Source organism: Rattus norvegicus, chromosome 19 (genome assembly GCF_021556685.1).
Source record: "Rattus norvegicus strain SHRSP/BbbUtx chromosome 19, alternate assembly SHRSP_T2T, whole genome shotgun sequence".
In the NCBI taxonomy this organism is placed as follows: Eukaryota; Metazoa; Chordata; class Mammalia; order Rodentia; family Muridae; genus Rattus; species Rattus norvegicus.
In genome coordinates, this window is record NC_141552.1 from 32,847,215 (window position 1) to 32,869,633 (window position 22,419).

General features: G+C 40.6%; 1 protein-coding gene and 1 pseudogene across 47 annotated transcripts in view; one reads left to right on the forward strand and one right to left on the reverse strand.

The window, feature by feature from the left end:
- Positions 1-22,419, reverse strand: part of Cyld (CYLD lysine 63 deubiquitinase) — a 59,624-nt gene that overhangs the window by 19,958 nt on the left and 17,247 nt on the right. For 21 of the 47 annotated variants that reach the window (XM_087594756.1, XM_087594757.1, XM_087594724.1 and 18 more), the window contains 6 exons: positions 14,723-14,821; positions 10,909-11,025; positions 4,238-4,617; positions 3,224-3,389; positions 1,341-1,482; positions 16-138 (listed from right to left, as the gene is read on the reverse strand). In XM_087594756.1, the coding sequence (XP_087450882.1) occupies positions 16-138; positions 1,341-1,482; positions 3,224-3,389; positions 4,238-4,617; positions 10,909-11,025; positions 14,723-14,821 (1,027 nt within the window). Of the gene's footprint in view, positions 1-15; positions 139-1,340; positions 1,483-2,235; positions 3,390-4,237; positions 4,618-10,908; positions 11,026-14,722; positions 14,822-22,419 lie in introns of those variants that run through there. The other 26 variants (XM_087594767.1, XM_087594743.1, XM_087594766.1 and 23 more) reach the window with 4 other exon arrangements.
- On the forward strand, positions 5,055-6,685 carry Npm1-ps2 (nucleophosmin 1, pseudogene 2; annotated as a pseudogene).

Here is a 22,419-nt window from a genome sequence, read left to right on the forward strand (position 1 = left end):
AACGTCTTTCCTTACATTCTCAGAGGATTGACTATCTCTGTCCTCAGTAGCTCTTGAGTCTCACTGTAATACTCTACATCATTCTTCTCTTTGGGTCTAAGTAATACAGTGTCCAGGGCAGAACTAAAAGCAAATAAGCTGCAAAATAAAAGAATATTTTCCTTATGCTATAAATACATTGATATTTGAGAAAGATTCTTAAAGGAGTCGGAAGAGAAAGAGAAAGGAGTATAGGGGAGCAGGGGTGTAAGAATTCATGGCTCAGACAGCAGAGGCCTGTGTTCAGTCATGAGCACTCACAGATCCTGAAGTTCCAGACCATCAATCTGTGTGTGTGTGTGTGTGTGTGTGTGTGTGTGTGTATGTGTGTGTATGTGTGTGTGCATGTGTGTGTGTATGTGTGTGTGCATGTGTGTGCATGTGTGTGTATGTGTGTATGTGTATGTGTGTATGTGTGTGTGCATGTGTGTGTGTATGTGTGTGTGTGTATATGTGTGTGTGTGTGTGTGTGTGTGTGAGTGAGAGAGAGAGAGAGAGAGAGAGAGAGAGAGACATCTAGCTCTCCTGAGACATGTGCTTCTGTAAAATAACCTGTGAGTGACCAGCAGCAGAAATTTACTGGTATGAAAGAATATAATATAACATTTGGCTTAAACAGATTTTTTTATCAGAAATCTAAAGAATATTATAGCAATAGTATAAGATTTGTTTAATCAAAAGTATTCCACCAACAAGACGGCCCATAGCCTTTATTCTGCTGTCTACCTCTGAGGTTCTACCATCCACACTAACCGCCTTGTTCTTGTGACACAGCTTACAGAGCAGAGCTGGCAGAGCCACCAGTTTAACTGGCAGTACACAATTCTTAAGGCCATGGATTCAGGGTTCAACCTTCAGAGCCTAATGTTCCTTGTATTATTCACTCCACTTTAGGGAAAACAACACAAAGGAGGACAACAGTGATCCCGTGGGAAATAACTTCTAACATAACGACTTTCTATGATCACCGGGCTGTCCTAAAGCATGCATACACGGTACCAAGGGTGGACTGCAGCTACTCAGCTCGTTCATGTGCAGTCTACTGCACTGGAGGGAGATGTCCTTGGTGCATCCTTCACAGGGACCAGCGCTCTTACTCACTACTTACTGAAGTATTTTTATATTAGTTTTTTAAATCTTGAAATAAGATATGAAATTCTTTAGCTGCCAAGGAGCAAATCTTGTGATCTTTCCTAACTCCCAGTTTCTCTACTCAAAGGCACCTCCTTTCACACACACACACACTGTATCCCTCCCCCAGGAAGCACCATCTATGCCTACTGCAGAGAACATGAACTTACCAGAATAAAGTTGAGTCTAAGTAACAAGAATTGTAATGGCCCTGGATGCCTTTCTTCTTTCCAATCATTATCTCTAAACCTTCCTTTTCCATTTTAGGTGGCGTATTTTCTTCTACTACTTCACTTAAGTAGCCCCCAAATGCTGAAAAAATAAATGAAAATAATTATTTTAAACCATGATTGTGTGTGTGTGTGTATGTAATGCACTGCATATGTATGTACCATCATTTCAAACATATTGTGACATCCTATGCAAAGTCTTTCAGCCTTTAGTTAAGTTAGTTATCTGGGCATATAAAATGCTATCCCTTTCAACACTGCTTCCTTCATATAGAACATAGAATGTAAGTGAATTAAGCACCTGCCAAATAAATGCTTTGTTACTTGCCCAAAATGTTTCATTTTCAAGTATGAAAACAAAAATTTCCATATTGCTCTTCAACATTTAGAAAAAATGTTTTTCATAAAGATGGTTTCCCTATTTACTCCTGCTTGACTCTGTTGTCCAGAACTGGGAAAGGCCAGCATCGGCTGATGACAAGTGATGAAGAGTCATCCTCCATCAAGCTGTGTCCCCAGACTTTATCAGATCTTCATAGGCTACCCTGAATGAGGTGCTTAATAAGATGGTGAGCGGGGAGTTAATACTAAGGACCACATTTTCATTTCTACTACCCATATGGCCAGAAATTAAATGTCTATAATCTCTACAAGAGAACAAAAACAAAACACTACTTTTCCTTCTTTAGATCCTAAACACTTTTCCTGACTAACTTTTTTTTTTCACAAATAGGACTTTTTATTTGTCACTATTAAAAATCTGGAGTTTAAACTGATTCCTGGACTGGTGGTTCATAGCCATCAGCTCGTTCAACTTTAGCACTTGTCTCCTCACCAGTTGTTTTGTGAGAACCACCGCCTTCACCATGGAGCTCCATGGGTTTTCCCAATTCAAACTTGGGTTTCTTCAGCATTTTGACTTTCCTAACAAAGACGTCATGGAGAGGATGGATGGACTGGCAAACCTTCTCTATGTCTTTCCCAATGCTGCCTAAAATCAGTTTATTAACTACTTCCTTCAAGTCATTTGTCTGCACTTCTCGGGTCATGATTTCCATCATCTTCTTCTGGATCTGGTAGACCTGCGAATAGGATATCTTTCTAATCTGGTTGTTGTACTTTTTAGTGAAACCAACACAGAACAGTCGGAGCAAATACCCATCGGTCGTCTTGACATCAACAAGAGCTTCAATCATGGTGGTCTGCCACTTTTTGACCACGGAACACATTCTGTCCCGGGTAAGATCCATGCCATGGAAGTTCTTGCCCTGAACGTCCTCAGTATTTAGCTTGACTTTTCTAAATGAATCTTCGTCATTCTGTAGATCGGCAAGTCTCCCTTCAAACACACGGCCCTCGAGGCCATCAGGTGCAGTTTTGGCTCCTTGAGTCCTCGTGACTAGTGTTTTCCGGATGCTCCTAATATTGAACATTGCTGGAGCTTTCACATCATACCAGTCTTTCTTAGAGAATGGATCAACCACTTTCTTCTTAGCTCCCTTCTTGCCACCTTTCGTCGGGTGCTGGTTCTTCCTAACTGCCATGGTGCCAAAAGGGCGGAAGTACAACTCGCGCGAGAACTGAACTTACGTTACGTTACGTTACATTACGTTACGTTACCGGGCAGGGAGCGCTGTCTACGTCAACACTTTTTTTTTAATGTATCTCCTCTTAGGACAACTTCTTATGCACCATGCTACCATGTTACAATCTTTACTAACCAATGGCGAGAAAATCATTTAAATACTATTATCCTCAGATACTGAAAAGCAGCATGAAACAGTCATTCTGGATGGGTAAATAAATGAAAAGTATCCAAGTACCTAAAGAGTTACACCTTTCGATCTGATTGGAAACAGGCTGCAAGGATGCAAACCTAGAGTCTGGTCTGCAGCTCTTCAGTTTCACGAACAGTGCTTTCTTCAGGGCACAGGTGAAATAGCGCGTGCCCCTGAAAGTTCCATCCGTACAACCTGCGCATTCATCTTCCTGAAAGAGAAAGGCTTCTTCAGTACGTGTTATACTGCACCTTGAAGAGGAGCAGGGAAGAACTATGACACTTTGAATTCCTTCATCAAATCTGTACTCAACAGAACAACATCAAGAACAGGGACTACTGACTGACTGACGCTTCCGCTCTCAGTTAGCGGCTTAAGAAGACTATTCTTTGGCCCATCAGGAAGTACTTCATGCATTTCCTTTCAAAATATGCACTCAGAGTTTCCCTGGTTTACTGACTTTCCCTGAGCCATTTCTCAAAAGTATTAAGATCAAGGGGCAGGAGGAGATAGATTAATTTATCTAGTTGCTCACCATCAAGATAACAAGTGAAAAAAGTTAAACAAAAACCACATTAAGTTTATTCAGTTCCCCATCCAAGATTATGAACTATTACACAATATGCTTTTCTAATCTCCAAAGGGAAAACCTTTCTACCAAAGGCCTGTGAACATGACAATTAATTGTAAAGCCAACCGTATGGGAGAAAGCTGAGGAATAAGGAGAAAAGCTGGTAATTGCTGTTAGCTGCATTATGCTTAATGTAAGGAAGCTAAATAGTCTGGCCTAAAACTCAATCTACTCCTTGATCACTGACAAACGAGGAAAAAGTGAGTCAGCAGCTTAAGGAATGGCAAAGGGTGAATGATACTAGGCAACATAGTAAGAATATATTCTCTATTACTGGCGTGTGTGTGTGTGTGTGTGTGTGTGTGTATTCATACGTACACACACACACACATATGACTTCCCAAGAACTTATCTAATAAAACCTAGGAAAACGTAGGCAAAAACCTCATGCAGGAAAAGAGTTGTAATTTTTGGCCAAATCAAATTACCAGTTCCAATCCAGCAAGCACGTCACTGAGCCCTGGTGGCTGGCCAATCCAACGGATAACCCCATAGAACGGGGGGTTCTCTTTTACTTCAGCCAGTGAGCCCACCTCTAGCCCGTGTGCATTCCCAGAAGAGCTGGGCATGGGTGGACTCTCCTGGACAGGAGTGCTGTTCAGCTCTCCCATCACAGACTGCACTGACAGAGAGAGTGGACTGTGAGCCATGCTGCCATTAGTGTTGGGCATCTTTGTCAGGCTGAAGGGTAAGGAGTGGAATCTGTTCTCGCTAGACAAGGAGTTCATGGAAGGAGGTTGCGGTGGAGGCGATGAATGTCCGAAGTCTGAAGACATCTCTGTAAGTGACTTTGCAGGGTCTTCTGCAACTATGAGAAATTGTTCTTAATTAGAAAAAGTTGTTCAAGAACATTAAATATGTTTATATCTCTAAAAACAATAAAAAGGTTTAGTCTGATTGACCACATGACCCCTTTGCAAGTCTGCTCACAGCACTGCAAACCTAGTGACTCTAAATAATGTCTGTGATTCTCTTGTCTACCTCCAAACTTTTCTGTCTCAGCACTGTGCCACCCAACTGCTCGTCTATGTCTGATCAGAACCGCATAGGTTATATTGTCTAAGCTAGAAATCAGTATGAACAGATATTAAAAAAATTAAGTAGCAACTCTAAATAACTCATAGATCAAAGAAAAGATAATTTAAGTTTTGAAAATAAAATAAAAGTCCTGATGGGATTCCATCCTGCTGTGATTCTCTCCTGCACGCCTGTTCGGAGAAGCAGTAGGCAGCTTCTTCTGTCCTCCATCTGATGGAGGACTCAGTGTACATGGGCATGCGCCCTCTTGGGCCTCAGAACGACCTTTTCAGTTGTCAACTAAAGGCTAACAAAGATCATCATTTACAGTGGGTTAGATGAAATGAGCACCAGTCATCATTAAGAATGGTCAGTTTAGGAGCAGGGGCCAAAACCAAACTACACACTGTAGGGACAGAAGTAATGAACTAACTGGGAAGGCAGCTCAATTGAGGTAACACTGGCAACTGTGAAAATGTCAGCACAACCAAGAGTTTCCCTTGGGGCTTTAAAGTTACACCACTTGTGGTCGTAAGGCTTAAGTGTCAGGACCTGTGTACACAGCAAACAACACCTAGTAGCTGTGGAGGAAGATGCAGAGTCAGAAGATGAAGATGAGGAGGATGGGAAACTCTTAAATATGTGTAGAGGGCAATATGCCACTAGAGATGTAACAAGGTTTCACAGAAAAAAACAAAACATGATAAAGATGCTGAAGATGAGGATGGGGAGGATGAGGATGGGGAGATGAGGATGGGGGGATGAGGATGGGGGGATGAAGATGGGGATGAGGATGGGGGGATGAGGATGGGGATGAGGATGGGGGGATGAGGATGGGGATGAGGATGGGGGGATGAGGATGGGGATGAGGATGGAGGGATGAGGGTGGGGGGATGAGGATGGGGGGATGAGGATGGAGGGATGAGGATGGGGGGATGAGGATGGGGATGAGGATGGGGATGAGGATGGGGATGAGGATGGGGGAATGAGGATGGGGGATGAGGATGGGGATGAGGATGGGGAGGATGAGGATGGGGGGATGAGGATGGGGGGATGAGGATGGGGATGAGGATGGGGAGGATGAGGATGGGGGAATGAGGATGGGGATGAGGATGGGGATGAGGATGGGGATGAGGATGGGGATGGGGATGAGGATGGGGGGATGAGGATGGGGATGAGGATGGGGAGGATGAGGATGGGGGGATGAGGATGGGGATGAGGATGGGGATGAGGATGGGGATGAGGATGGGGATGGGGATGAGGATGGGGATGAGGATGGGGAGGATGAGGATGGGGGGATGAGGATGGGGATGAGGATGGGGATGGGGGGATGAGGATGGGGATGAGGATGGGGAGGATGAGGATGGGGATGAGGATGGGGAGGATGAGGATGGGGGGATGAGGATGGGGATGAGGATGGGGAGGATGAAGATGGGGATGAGGATGGGGATGAAGATGATGAGGTTAATGATAAAGATGATGATGATGATGATTTTGATGATGAAGAAGCTGAAGAAAAATACTTGTGAATAAATCTGTACAAGATACCCCAGCAGAAAACACACAAAAACCAAACCAAAATGGAAGAGACAGAAAGCCATCAACACCAAGATCGAAAGGTCAAAAGTCCTTCGAAAAATAGGAAAAAAAAATCCTAAAATACCAAAAGAACATAGTTTTATAGAAAACATAAAGGTAAAATTGCAAGCAAGTATAGAAAAGGGTGGTTTCTTCCCAAAGGAGAAGCCAAGTTCATTAATTACGGTGAAGAGTTGCTTCCGGATGACTGGCCAGGAGGCTGTTCAAGATGTCTGGCAGTGGTGGAAGTCTCTTTAAGAAAATGGTCGAAACCATTTGAAATATTCTGTCTTACTTCATTTCTTTAACAGTTGATATCTAGCTGTATTTTTAAAATGCAAACTGAGAATTTTCCCCACTGTGTTTGATAAATGCTGTGCAGGTTCAATTGCCAAGAATGTGTTGTCTAAAATGCCTGTTTAGTTTTCAAGGATGGAACTCCACCCTCTACTTGGTTTTAAGGATGTGTGGAATGTTATGATAGGACATAGTAATAGTAGTGGTCAGATGTGGAAATGGTAGGGAGATAAAAATATACATGTGAAATAAACTCAGTATTTTAATAAAATAAAGATCGAGAGAGAAAACCAAAGAATAAAGAAAATTTGTGAAACCCAGATGAGTAGTGTTTATAGAAGAAAATTATTGACATTTTAGTTTAGAAAAAACAAAAAGCTAGGAATTAATTAACTCACATATAACTTGGTATATCAGAAAGGCAAAAAAAAAAAGAAAGAAAAAAAGAAAACAAAAGATTAATGAAAGAGAAAAAAAAAGAGTAAAGAAGCTTAAGCCAGAGTAAACACCAAAGAAATAACTCAAGAAAACAAACGTAAAGACAAGCCCAAAGCTGTCTCCTTAAGTGACAAATGCAGCTGTCAGGCACACTGTTCTCCACAGGAAAGAGTGACTTTGGATGTTGCTGAGATAATCAATAATGCATACATTTGAACATCCAGTGCCGGGAAGAAACGGCTCACATATAAGAATGCTTATGGCTCTCAGAGAACCTGGGTGTGGTTCCCAGCACCCACATGTCAGCCTACAATTGTCTATAACTCAGGTTCCAGAGAATCTGATTCCCAATTCTAGCCTCTGAGGCTCCTATACTCATGGGTGGCACATGAACTCACACAAGTGTACACACACACACAACATTAAATTTTTAAAAACTAAGCTGAGACTAAGAATATAGTAGGAGTTTGTCAGGCATGTGTGAAGCCCTAAGTTCAGTTCCTGGCTTGACAAAACAAAAACCGAACAACAAAAACAACCTAATGAACCAGAATCTTATTCATACTCTGCAAACATTAGTTCCAGGTAGCATACAAAACAATGTGACTGGCAAACTACATGTGTAGAATACAACATAGAAGAGTGTTCTTTATGACTTCAAGGAAGAGAACAGTTACACATAAGCATATAAGCCTGTAAGGGAAATGGCAGCTATCATCAGTTAAAGTTAAGAACCTGTTCATGAAAAGAGTTGAGTTGTAACTGTGAGTAGCCTTGGTCCAAAGGAGAGAATACTTGCAGTATACTTTTCTCAGAAGATAAGAATATCACTAGGACCAAGGGGGAAAAACAGACCAAAGATCTGAAAAGGTAATTCACAGAAGAAACTCAAACAACTATAAATTGGTAAGAAGAACCTTGCCCGCACTAGTAAACAGGGTAAATAAAGCACAAACCAACACTAGACATCATTTCAAACCTACAGGTCTTACACACTTATCTCACCCTTAGTCAACAGACTGTCTCTACAGAAGGAGCAGGAATGACTACAGAGACTCAGAATGCACAACTGCTGAGTGTTTGCCTTAAACAGGACATTTATACAACCTCTCTAAGGCTCAAGGAATACTTCGGAAGAGGGAACAGGAAGAGTGAAAGAGCTGAAAGATAAGAAAATGACATGTGATTTTTAATATTTGAAACAGGGTACCTGTAGCCCAGGCTATCCTCTAAGGCTATCTTTGAACTCTAGATCCTCCTGCATCTATTTCTTAAATTCTAAAATTAAAGGTAGGTATCACCATATCCAGTTTTTCATCTAAGTTTTTCATTTTCATTTGAACAATACATCAGAGTCAGTAGCAGAGCAGAATTCTCCCCTAATTAATTGAATAATAAGATGACAAGAATCCAATTACTGGGCGAGGAGGCGGGCCTTCTGGGTCTAAGAGAGGAAGAGGGAATGAAGGACTTGAAACTGTATAAGTAGACATAGAGACTTATGACACTACAAATTCTTCTTTTCATTTAGTTTACCAAACCCACTGAATATAAAGCACTACCGAAGCACTTACAGACAAGACAACAAATAACCAAAACCACGTTAAGGACATTTAACCTAGTAACCTAAGAGAGTGGGCAAGAACAGGGGAGGCTTCTAGACAAACAACAGCTCCAGTTTAAGGGGTGAATAGCAGTTAGGCAGACCATTAAACTGGAGGACTAATCCAGACAATTGGTCATATGCACAAAAGGGTAGAAAGTGGGAAGGAAAGACAGACAGACAGACAGAAACACACACACACACACACACACACACACACACACACACACACACACACACACACCCTAAGCCTCTTGCCCTATGTCAGTACTACACTCACTACATGCTCAGTATACCCCAACTGAGCCTCTCATGAATTCTTCCTATGACAGAACTGACTGGGGTTATCAGTAACTTGCAGAGTCAGCCTTAAATGAGCTACATGTGCTCTCTCTGAAAATTTAAGGGTGCTGTCCACTTATTCAATGCACTCCTGACCCAATGGTCTCTTGGTTTTACCCAAAGCCCCATGGTCACTTTTCCTTAGACTCCATTAACAACTTATCTTCTTTTCATCTCAGCCATTCGAGTCAACATTTCAATCCCTGTCCCCTCTCCCCACTGTTAATCAAAGAACTTTAATCCCCCTGTGTGAAGACAACTTACAAATGTATTTCTCTAGCTCTTACCTTTTTTTCAAGATTTAAACCTATAAACCCAACTAACCCTGTTTAATGATTCACCTCTGGGAAGTCTAAAGAACCGCTCAAATGAGTCAAAATCAAATTTATTACCTACTTCCTGCCATCTAAGTACATCATCCAGAAAACCAGGGGTCACTACTGATACATCTTTCTTCCTCAACTCTAATCTAGCTACAGCTCCTTTCAATCCAACTTTCAATATCCCTTTATATCAATTTATTTCTTTCTTCCCCAAATCTTACCTCAGAAATTATAATCAGTTACTGTAACAGTCTTCAGTGGTGTCCACTGAGTCAACTGTCTGTCCTATACCAGAATGCTGTTTCCATAAGACAAACCTGATTATATCGCTTTTTGCTAAAGTTTTTTCAGTGGTTCTACATTTTCTTTCAGAGAGGTATAACTAGGCTACATGTGACCTAGCCCCATTGGCTGTGGCCTTTCCTCCTCTGGATCTAGTAGGCTCTAGGCTCCATTCTTCTCAGAGGACTTTGTATATACAATTTCCATGGCAGAACTTATGATATTACTCTCTCTGAATCATTTCTCTGGTGTCCTAGTCAGTTTTCTGCCAACTTGACACAAAGAAGAATTATTCAGGAAGAGGAACCTCAGTTGAGAAAATGACTCCATCAGATTGTCTGTAGGTAAGTGTAGGGTCTTTTCTTGATTAATGATGAATGTTGGAAGGCCCAGCCCACTGTGGGCAGTGCCACCCCAGGCTGCATGGTCCTGAGTTGTATAAGAAAGTAACAGAGCAAGTCACGAGGAACAAACTGGTAAGCTGGGTTCTTTCACGGCCTCTGCCATGAAACTCTTTCCTACCTCCATGTTCCTGCTTTGAGTTTCTGCCCTGACGTCCCTCAGTAATGAACTGTTACCTGAAAGCATAAGATGAATAAACCTTTTCTTCCCTGCTGTTTTTGGTAAGTGTTTTATCCCAGCACTAAGACACCTGGTAAATGTGGAATGCCCTGTGACCTCTCCAGCACCCTCACAGCAAAGCCCTTCACAGCACTCTCAACACTACAATTCCAAATATTTGTGTCTGATGAACTTCTATAATAATAAATGGACTACAACTTCAAACAGGATTAGGCCTATATCCAGTTTACCCTTTGTAACCTGAGAATGTCTCAATGAAGGAAGTGGATAAAGAAAAACAATGTCTAAGTAACAAGGAAAGATGGAATGTTCTAAAGGAAGTAAAATAGGATAGCCTTTAAATGAGTCACCTCATTTCTAGAAACCTTTGATCCTAAGCACATGAGTTAAGAGATAAGAACAGACTACTAACACATTTCAAATGCATCGTCAACCCTAATAGCAGAGTAGTTCAAACTACTCTATTTCAGTTATAAATAATAAATAATATTACTATTATTTCAGCTTAGCAATATTAGCATGTCAGCAATGGTCTATTCAGTGGTTCCAAACATTACAAACGTTGATGAAAAGGCCATTATCACTTACACACTAAGCAGAGAGGATCATTATAAAGAGCACTGAAGTTATAGATTACCTTCATCAATGTACCATGGGTTTTTGGACTTGGATTGTTGTTGTGAGTCAACAGATGACCCATTTAAGGTATAAAATAATTCAGATCTGTTTCTACTTCCAGGGTCTGAGGTAGATCCTGTGGGGGGGGGGGAAACTTTTTTAAAAAAGGTCAATATGGTATAAAAGAGATTTTTCTAAGTAAATTAATATGAATATGGATTACCAGTTGCTCATACAGATAACAGGCATATACAAACAATGTACTATATTATTGTGATTGGTCAATACAAGCAAATGGAAACACGCTAAAGCCTGCTTACTTTTATATTAAAGCACTAAGAAATCATTCCCCAGGCAATAGTGGTACACACCTATAATCCCAGCATCAGGGAGGCAGAGGCAGCTGGATCTGAGTTCAAGACTAGCCTGGTCTACAGACCAAGTGCCAGGACACCCAGAACTACACAGAGAAATCCCATGTCAAGGAAAAAAAAGAATCATTTCATGTAGTCCATTTCTCATGTCAAAATTACCTCCTCTAGTTCCATTTGATGAAACTACTGTCTCACAAGTTTAGCCCACTGCACTCATACCATAGAACAGTGCTTCTCAACCTTCCTAACGCTGTGACCCCCAACCATAGTTACTTTTGTTGCTACTTTATAACTGTACTTTTGCAGCTATGAATCTAATATAAATATCAGTGTTTTCCAACGGTCTAAGGCAATTCCTGTGAGAGAACATTTGACCCCCAAAGGGATCACAACCCATGAGGTGAGAACTGCTACATATAAAGACATTTCCGTTAAAATGTGCAGCAATGTTATACAGCCTACATATGCACGCAAGTTCTACCACCAAGGTTTTAAGTGTGTTCTCTGATGGTCACAGAAAAACACAACAGCCTAATAATGTACTTCTCAGAATGCATCCCATAATAAGTAACTTGTGATTATAATTTTCCTTTGTAATGTTCAAATGATATAATCAAACTAATGACAAATTATGATTAAAGAAAAAATTTTTTCAGATTTCGGCTAGGTATGTAGCTCAGCAGTAGAGTCCTGGTTCAGTTTGTATAAGGTGCTAACCTTTATCCCAGCACCACCCCTCCACCCCCCAAAACAAAAAACCAAAAACCAAAACAAAACAAAAACTCCCATAACTTCAGTGTGTGGAGCTATACATGAGTGATGAAGTACTTGCCTAGCCACAGATAACGGCATAACAGTATGCTATAGAAGAGATTTTTCTAAGTAAATTAATATGAATATGGTGTACCAGTTGCTCATACAGATAACAGGCATATACAAACAATGTACTATATTATTCTGTTGACTTTGACCACAAACTTTACAAAAAAAGTAATTTAATTTTTTTTAGATTTACTATTTAAACATTTTAGAATTTTACTATTAAAATTTGTTTTTTATAGTTTCAGAGGACCTGTGGGGGCAGCAGGCCCTGCAATACCTAGCCTGTGCCCATCCATGGCCCTAGCTGTGATGTCCATGATCCAGGTGACTCAGGTGGAGGCCATGTTTAGCCTGAGTGCCAAGGCTGTGAAGCCCAATGGCAGAAGCCCAGGGAGTTTGAGTCTGGCATTTCTCAGGCGCTGCTGGAGCTGGAGATCAACTCAGATCTCAGGCTGCGAGAACATCATCATGGCCAAGGAAATTGAAGTTGGTGGTCCAAAAGCTACATTAACTTTTTGTATCAGTTCCTCGGCTGAAATCTTTCCAGAAAATCCAAGTCTAGCTAGTTTGTGAAATGGAGAAAAAGTTCAGTGGGGGAAGCAAGTAGTCCGCATTGCTGGGGGAGGACTCTACCCACCAGCCCACCAGGAAAAACTGTACAAAACTAAGTGAAAGCACCCAGAGGCTGCACCCTGATGGCCGTGCACAACACCATCCTTCAGGGCTTGGTCTTCCCCAGTGAGGGCGTGTGTAAGAAGATGATGTGAAACCGGATGAGCAGCTGCCTCAGAGAGGTTCACTGAGACAAAGCACGGCAGACAACTTGGAACACAGGGTCAAAATTTTGCCCAGTGTGTACAAGAAGCTCACAGGCAAGGATATTAATTCTGAATTCCTAGAGTTTCAATTTTAGAAAAATGATTGAATAAAGTGTCAAATAAATAAATGAATAAATAAAATTTCTTAATTTCCTCATGTCTGAATGAAGTACCATAATTTCTACCACCTTAGATTTATTATACGACAAATGAGACTAGGGATTACTTATGTGGGTCTTAATAACTAGATGTAATGCAAGTTGAATTCCAAAATGTTGACTAAAAATTTATTTCTCTACCAGAATCTTCCCTGTGTTACACACATGGGTCACATAACTCTTTTATTAGCTTCCACAGACCTCATAGGTTTATAGCAATGGTTCTCAACATGTGGGTCACTCAGTTTGGGAGATCGCATACCCAGATATTCATTACAATTCATAACAATAGCCAAACTACAATTAGGAAACAGCACCAAAACAATTTTAGGGTTGGGGGTCCCCACAACCCACGGAACGATATGAAAGGGTCACAGTACTAGAAAGGTTGAGAACCACTGATTTATAGGGTGATGGTTAAATCAGAAGAAAGTAGTCCTGCATCACAAACAGGTACAGATCCCTCCTGCCTCAGTCTTAGCTACAAAGACACACCTCACTCATCAGCAGGAACTCCTCAACACACTGAAGCCAACTGTCTTTCAGTTTCCAGTAAAAAGCTCTGCACTCCCTAGCTTAAGTCAGACTTCATGTGATACATCCGCAGCCAGCTACCCAGAAGCCAAGACCAAGGAATCATCACCAGAGCCCAGAAGCTTAAAATCAGCATAGGAAACTTGCCAGGACCCTCACCCCCAAATAAGAAACCTACAGCTTTTCTATATTTGAGAGTAGTGACCTTACGGATTGTTTTCTGTGTATGACATACAGGTAGGTGTATGAGAAGATATGAGCATGTTAGTCCTCAAGCGCTTACTGAGTTTGTTTTCTTTGATGAGGGTCTCCACTGACCTGAGAGTTGCCAATTAAAATGGTAATAACTAACAAGTCTCAGGAGCCTCCTTGTCTCCATGCCCCAGTGTCATGTCAAAAGAAAACAATAATTCCCCAAACTCCAAAAGGCAGTCCTAGACAGCAGGAGGATTTCTGGTAGTTAGATGAAAGCCAGCATTCCTCAGGGACTTGTGGAGCCATTTTCCTAATCACCGGTAGAAGGGACACATGTTATCTGCAGTGTCTATTAGCACACGAGAGTACACGCTGGCCTCCAGGCTCCCTCAGCATCAAGTATCTGTTAAACACTCCACAGCCCGTGCTAGCATCCTAGCCCTTCTCACCTCCTCCTCTACCATAACTCCCTCCAGCTCATGGGCTTCCCTACCCCAACTACCCATTTCTTCCCTAAATAAAGGCAAGAACTTTGCCCCCTGCCTCCACTATTCTTGCTTCTCTTGCAAACAGTCCTGGTCATGTCCAGTCTGCTTCTTTTCCTTTCTACTCTGAACTCTTTCAAATGCTGTTCTCTTATCCACAATAAAAACCTCCCCTGACGCAATTCATGGGGTGGCCATTTTGGTGGTTTCTTTACTGCACCCTCGCAACCATATACATAAAATTTTAGTTTACATAAAATGTTTGAACACGCACACACAAATACCATATAGGCTACTTAACATTGGGAAAATCAGGTATCATGTAAACTATCAAGAATAGCTCCGGGGTTGGGGATTTACCTCAGTGGTAGAGCGCTTGCCTAGCAAGCACAAGGCCCTGGGTTCTGTCCCCAGCTCCGAAAAAAAAAAAAAAGAATAGCTACGTACCTGTAACCTTTGGTTTATTATGACTAGATGAACCTTTGTCACCTACACCTCTTGACATAAAGGCAAGTTTGGGAGGTCTCCTTTCCTGTGTCACGCTATCTGAAACAGGAAACAAACTTTTTAATATAAACATAAATTCATACAGAAGACAAATAGTTTAGCAATCAATGACAAGACCATAAACAAAACAAAAAATCCTTTCCAACGGAAAAAGCATAATCTTTATAGTCATGCAGATTTTCTTTAAAGACTCAAAAACACTGAAAAGTAATTTCTCAGGGGAAAGAACATCAGCATTGTTCTTATGTCATTTCCACAAGAAAATATACTCATAAATCCTTCCAAATGCTTTAACTTTTGAAAAGTTAGTCAGATGAAGTCAATTTTGTTTGATGTTTTAAAAGCTATAAAGAAAACCTTTTCATAGTTTCTGCTGAATTTTCCAGATCAGCATGCCCAGAACAACCCTACATATTAGTGAGTGTTTTACACTTGAGCATTTATAAAAGGTGCTGAGATAAATAAAAACGGGCAATTTATTTACTGCAAAAAACAGAATCTTTACATGCTGATGTGCCTAAAGAGTCTCTAAATGATGTGACATATTAAATGTATTTGATAAAACTTTTTACGCCACTCTAGTGAGAATCTCAGATTAATGTACTTCACAGAGATAGCTTGCTAACACCCTAGTTAGAAGACAAATCAGGATTAGGAACTCTCTCAGTAGTAAATATGCTTCCACTTTTAAACACAATCACATTAAGAATAACAGCTGTGTATAGAAACACAGAGATTTACGCACAGATCAATAATGCAGAAAGCCAGAGACACATACAGTAAGTTTGTTTTTTTTAAAAAAAAAAAGTAATCTAAGTTTCATTTCAAAGTACAGATACGGGGTTGGGGATTTAGCTCAGTGGTAGAGCGCTTGCCTAGGAAGCGCAAGGCCCTGGGTTCGGTCCCCAGCTCCGAAAAAAAGAACCAAAAAAAAAAAAAAAAAAATTATAAGAGTCAAAGTACAGATACAAAAAGGTTTGGCAAACTTCTTTAGATTCAAAGTTATTTCCAAACCTTAAAACCCGGCAGCATTCATACTCCACTTATAAACACTGACCAAATAAGCACAAGAGAGTTAGGTGAAAGGTTTCCCCTGCAAGTTCAACAGCACATCCACAAACTGCAGCACCATGCTGAGGAAGCATACCTGATAAAGCTGTCATCAGCCAAAACGGTATCACCCACAGTGGAATTTTGAGGACAGAAAGGAAAAATAGGAAAATTTTTTATATTTTAAACACAGAAAAGGACAATTTAAAATGAAAAGGGGAGTCACACTGAATTAATTATATATAAATAATGCTTGATATATTTTTCCATGGTTGGAGGAAGAGAGAAATATATATTGAATTATATATCTTAAACATTTCAAAATACAATCAAATGAAATATTGGGATATCATGTCGATTAAAAAATTATACTGAATGACCATAATTTTAGCAAATAATATAAAAAAGAAATACTAAACATGTCTTTATGGCATTACCATTCAGATATCTATAAATGTCATTTATGAGAGTTTATAGGAAAAGTAAGTCTTTGTCACTGAAGAAATGTCCAAGTTATAGAATATAAACTGACTAAAGATACCTATTCCCACTGTCAACCATAACTAAGAGTATGTAACTCCATAAAAAGAGATGCTTCTAATCTAACATATATATGCATATATATTGTCTATAATCTAAAATCATAGAGCAAATTAGGCTTCATGGCTGAAGTTTGAAGAAAATGTAAATATGATATAGTGGACAAAGTGAGAAATAAATTTAACAGGCAATTTTTTAAAATTAAAATTACCATGATTCACGGCTGTAAGTCCACCCAACAGCACATCAGAATGAAGCCCGTAACCCTACTCATGATAACTAGTGGCTAAAACCAATGTGTTCTACGGGACAGAGAAACTGGCTGTGAGCGCAGACCAAGGTCTGTAGTAGAGAGCACTTGCAGCCACTCCAAGCCCTGGGTTCAACCCTGCACCACCAGAAAATGGAAGACTTACAGGGATCCTTTCCAGAATTCACTAAAAATATGATCTGTTAATACAAAATACTACTACATACCAATAAAATGGAGCAAACCACTGCTACATACATCACCACTGCTGAGCAAAGAAACCAGACCTCACATATACACACAGCAGGACTATACTCAAAATGATAAAACTAGGAACTTAATCATTACTCTTTTTGGTTCTGTAAGGGAAAAAAAGTCTTTTTGGAGATTCTTGGGCTGAAAAATCCTAACAATAAGAGAGTGAACAAGAATTCAAACAGAATGTCTATAAATGTGTATAGCCCATTAAATTGAGAGGGGCTGTTTAAATGATGTACTGTTCACCATCATCAGTCATGGTGTAGAATTCAAACCCAAATGAGAATTTAACATGTAACAAAAATGAGGGTATTACGAAACCCTCATTTGCAGGCATGCTATGTACAGCAATTACCTAAAAATCTCTATAAGTATGGATGACTAATCAGAATAAATATCTTAGATAACTGTATATAATAAATGTATCTGTAAGGGACCTTACAGGTAAAGGTAACATTAGAGTTGCCTTCTGAGCTCTGGTACTTCAAACCATCCTTCCCTTGGGCTCTAACTGTCTCCCATGACCAGAAGTCCTTCTTACAAAGAAGGAATTATAGAACAGGCAAACTTGGAGAAACAGAAAGCAGCCTCGCAGTTGCCAGGGTCTGGACAGAAGCTGTCATTGGGAGTGGGTAACAGGGTTTCATTCTGGGATGATACAAAGCTTGTGCTACATAACTGCAATAGATGTATGATATTATAAACACACTTAATATCGATGGGCTATGTTTTAATGGGTAATGTAGTGTATGAATTACATTTTATGTAAAACTAAGAAAATCTTCCAAATATAGAACCAAGTAAAATTTGTTGGACTTAATCCCAAAAGCGAACCTTGTGAAGATGATGAGAAGACAAGGTAAAGACTAGGAGAAAATATTTGTAAATCATATTCAACAAAGGACTAGTGTCTAGAACATACTTTTTAATTATATAAATGAACAGTAAAAAAGCAAATATCTCAATTAGAACCTAGCCAAAACAAATAAAAATGTATTTTACTGAAGAATATAAACTTAGGACATAAAAACATGAAAAGATGTTCAGTATCATGAGCTATTAAGGAAAACAAAAAACTGCAATGAACTATCACCACACATTTCTCAGAATAGCACATGAAAAGCAGCCATGCTGATGGGGATGTGGGAAGACTTGATCATTCGTCTATTTCCAATGGTCATGTGACACTATACAATAGTCTCTCTTTAAAGCAGTATAGCAATTTCTTATAAAAGCAATTTGTAAAGAACAGTGGTGCTCTGGATGGGTAGACCGAGTTCCTCCCAGTGCCAAGGGTGTGAACAGCTTCTCTCCGAGTTGATGGTCAAGAAGGCTCCTGAAGTCCCCAAGGCAGCAAAAGCAACTGTTGCTGTCAGTTGTCTACCAGGTCTAGATGGTGAGCTCTTTTTTTTTTTTTTTTTTTTTTTGGTCCTTTTTTTCGGAGCTGGGGACCGAACCCAGGGCCGATGGTGAGCTCTTATTGCTGAGGATGCCACATGCTCTGGTCACAAAGCATACAGAAAACAAGCTGGAATGGGGCTGGGCCCTTCCTCTCTCCTAACTATCCCTTATAGTGCAGAAAATGTAGTGCAGGCTGCTAGGGGAAACTACAAAGTCACACCCGGCTCTCTGCCCTGTGTACAACAGCACTAGCTGGCCTGATGCGCTCATCAGCACAAGCAGCAGAGCCTACAGGGTAACAACAGTTTCTTGGTTCGGTCTGTGGATAAGGAGGTCAGAAGACCTGGGACAGAAACTACTGCTGCTCTTCTCTTAAATGGACATGATGTGGCTCATAAAGCACCTTCTAAATACCTTATGTTTATGCCCACAGCGTTGCTGTCCTTCTGGTCAGAAACACTTCCTACTGCAGTGATCAAAATACTGAGAACAAATAGTTGATCAATGTTCAACTACAAATGGTACATCTATGTCATCCTTTCCAAGGTTCAGGGATAAAAAGGTGGAAAACATAGAAGAGCTGGAGGAAGTAGAGAAGATGTGGAATGCTGACTTCCAGGCTGTTGCACTCTTGAACATACAGCAGCTATGATACCTTGAAAAAGACGTACATGAGATTGGACTTGTCATGGAAAGGGAAGGGACTCATAGGGTCCCACCCTCCCTAAGGAATATATATTGTTAACAGCTTACAGGAAAAGAAGAGTCTTTTTTTTTTTTTAACCAGTCAGGTAAGTTATACATGTTCCTATAGCAGCCCTTATGAAACTCATTAAGTCTCTCTCTCTCTCTCTCTCTCTCTCTCTCTCTCTCTCTCTCTCACACACACACACACACAGACACACACACACACACACACACACACACACACACACACACACCAGCCTCAGAAAGAAAGGTTCACACTAAACAACTCCTTTTTAAAGTTTCTGTGAATATGCATAAACTGTGCAGCTTGAGTTGTTTATTTGCATTAAACTCTTAACCTTCACAACTGAAAGATAGAGACAGAGCTCAACAAGCAGAAATGCATTCCTTTAGGGTGTCACAAAAAGGCCTAATCACTACTTCACAAACACATCAGATGTGCTAATGCTTTGGGCCATCAGAAACAGCAGGGCAAAGAGCGACATTTTTAGCAGGCTGAAGGAAAAGAATCTAGACACCAACAGTAAGAAACAGTTCATTGGGAAGAATTCTTTCCAAATCTCACCATCTATTCAGCTGCCTGAAAAGGCATCTTTCCTACGTGCTGGAAATGTTAATTCTTTCCCACAAATGGAGGTAATTGAGCAAGAAAAAAATAAATAAACTAAGGAACTAAAGGAGACTCTTTATGCTTTTTTCTCCCTTAAGAGTGTTAATGATACAAAAAAAAATATAGATGAAGGCTTATTCAAATTAAATTAATTTTCATCTAAACAACTTTACTTTTTAAAAGTCTATTTGCAAGCTTTATTTTGTTGGCAAATAAGTATAATTTATGTATATAAAAGCAGTATCATTCTTAATTATCTGCTATTCAAGATTTATGAATATCAATAGTTTTGAAAGAGAAAAAGTATTCTTCTCCTTTCTCACGACTGCTCTAAACCAGCAATGATGTTAATGACAAGCAAAGATCTTGAAGATCCATGACAAGGAACTCTCACATCATGAAACTAATGTGGTTTGCTCTTGTTGTTGATGGTGTTGCTATTTTAATTCTATATCAGTATTTAAATAAAATATAAGTGAAATGTTTTTAATGTAAGTACTGTAAAAACAGAAAAAAAATTTTTACTTGTAAGGTTACACCCGAACAGGAAGATAGGGGCACTCAACACTGCGGGCCAGACCTCGCCTGGATCTGAAGTGACCAGGTCAAACAACTCCCTGCACCCAAATCCCGTGGGAGGGAGAGCTAGGCCATCAGAGGGGCAGACACGCCTGGGAAGCCAGAGGAGACTACTCTCTGCCCACATTTCTGACTCTAGAGGAAAACGCCTAGCGCCATCTGGGCCCCCTGTGCACAGGGTCCCAAGCAAAGGCGGGCAGGCCCTTCTGGTTGCTGCCCTCACGGAGAGCTGAAACCCGGCTCTGAGAAGCGACCCCAGGCTCGAGACCAGAGGTAAGACCAACTTTTCTGCTCCAAGTGACCTGCCTGGTGGACTCAGGACACACAAAGGCAAAATTCCTCTGGGACCAGGCACTTCCGGTTTCTAGCTGGGGCCCGATCCTCGCTGATCCAGGCCCACAGCTCCCTGCTCCCAAACCCCATGGGAGAGAGGTGGGAGAGAGAGCTCATCGCCCTGATAGGTGGGCATTCCTGAGACTGCAGGGCAGGAGAGACCGCCAGTACTGCCCACCCTTGCCCACATCCCTGGCTCAAGAGGAAACTGCATAGGGCCTCTGGGAATAGGAAGATAGGGGCACTCAACGCTGAGGTCCAGACACTGCCCGGATCTGAAGGGACCAGGTCAAACAGCTCCCTGCACCCAAATCCTGTGGGAGGGAGAGCTAGACCTTCAGAGGGGCAGACTCGCCTGGGAAGTCAGAGAGCTGAAACCCCGCTCTGAGAAGCGATCCCAGGCTCGAGACCAGAGGTAAGACCAACTTTTCTGCTTCAAGAGACCTGCCTGGTGGACTCAGGACACAGGCCCACAGGAACACCTGAAGACCAGTAGACAGGAAAGACTACACGCCCGAAAGCAGAACACTCCGTTCCCATAACTGGCTGAAAGAGAACAGGAAAACAGGTCTACAGCACTCCTTACACACAGGCCTATAGGATGGTCTAACCACTGTCAGAAATAGCAGAACAAGGTAACACCAGAGACAATGTGATGGCAAGAGGCAAGCGTAACCCAAGCAACAGAAACCAAGACTACATGGCATCATCGGAGCCCAATTCTCCCACCAAAGCAAACACTGAATATCCAAACACACTAGAAAAGCAAAAATCTAGATTTAAAATCACATTTGATCATAATGATGGAGGATTTCAAGAAAGACGTAAGGTTACACCCTAATTCCAACATAGAGAAATTAAAAATGTCTTTTTTTTTCTTCTCTCCTTTCCATTTCTTATATGCTACTGCAAAATCTAAGACAATTTACATTTCAAACAAATACAGGTGAAATGTATACATATATGTTATTCACATACACATATATATTAATATATGTTATATATAATATATTATATATCATATATGTATGTATATATGTATGTATGTATGTATATAGATATGCAGCTGAAGAGTTGGGAAAGGTGGAACATTTCAAATCTTTCTTCTACAGAAGAATGCAAATAACACAGCCAAGTCTGCATATGTGAGCTTTACAGCTCAGAGATCTTCCTTCTTTAATAGCAATACCAACTTAATGGTTTCCTCAATCCCACAACTTTATATAACATATTTCATTCAGCTATAAAATATAAAATTCAAAAGCAATGCAATTAAGATAGCTAAAAATGACAGTTACATTCATTCAACAAATGTCACAGATGTTAAGGTTTCAAAAACACCACTGGATGGCCCCCTAGGGAAAAAATTCCTTTAAACAGAAAATGCCCAAACTTATCTTTTGCTAACCAAAGTGAAATTTCACTGGAGGATATGAATGCACAGAAGCAGTATTACCTAGAATTGGTTCCCTTGTAAAAAATCACAAATAATGAAAGAAAAAAATGGCAAGGACTTTTTTCTCAACCATCCAACACGTTAGTGTTACAAAATTAGCATAGCTCTCCAGATTTATTTAGACAGGGCCTCTTAATTCAGCTTTACTAAAATTTGAGGCCCATTAATTTCTTGTGTGGCTGCCTAAATGTCTCACCGTGAGGTCTACCGGAATACATGATGTGACAGGCCATACCCTATCTTTCCTACCCTTTGTTTTACTGTTCTCTAGCCTGGTACCATCTAACTGACCAAAGAGTCTACCCATGGATTGTCTATCTCCATCCGTTAAAATGAAAGCTTGGCATAAGAACTATTATATTTTAAAAATTAGGGTGCGCGCGCGTGTGTGTGTGTGTCCAGGGGTCAGAGGACAATCTGCAGGAGTCGCTCTCTACTTCACCATGTGAGTT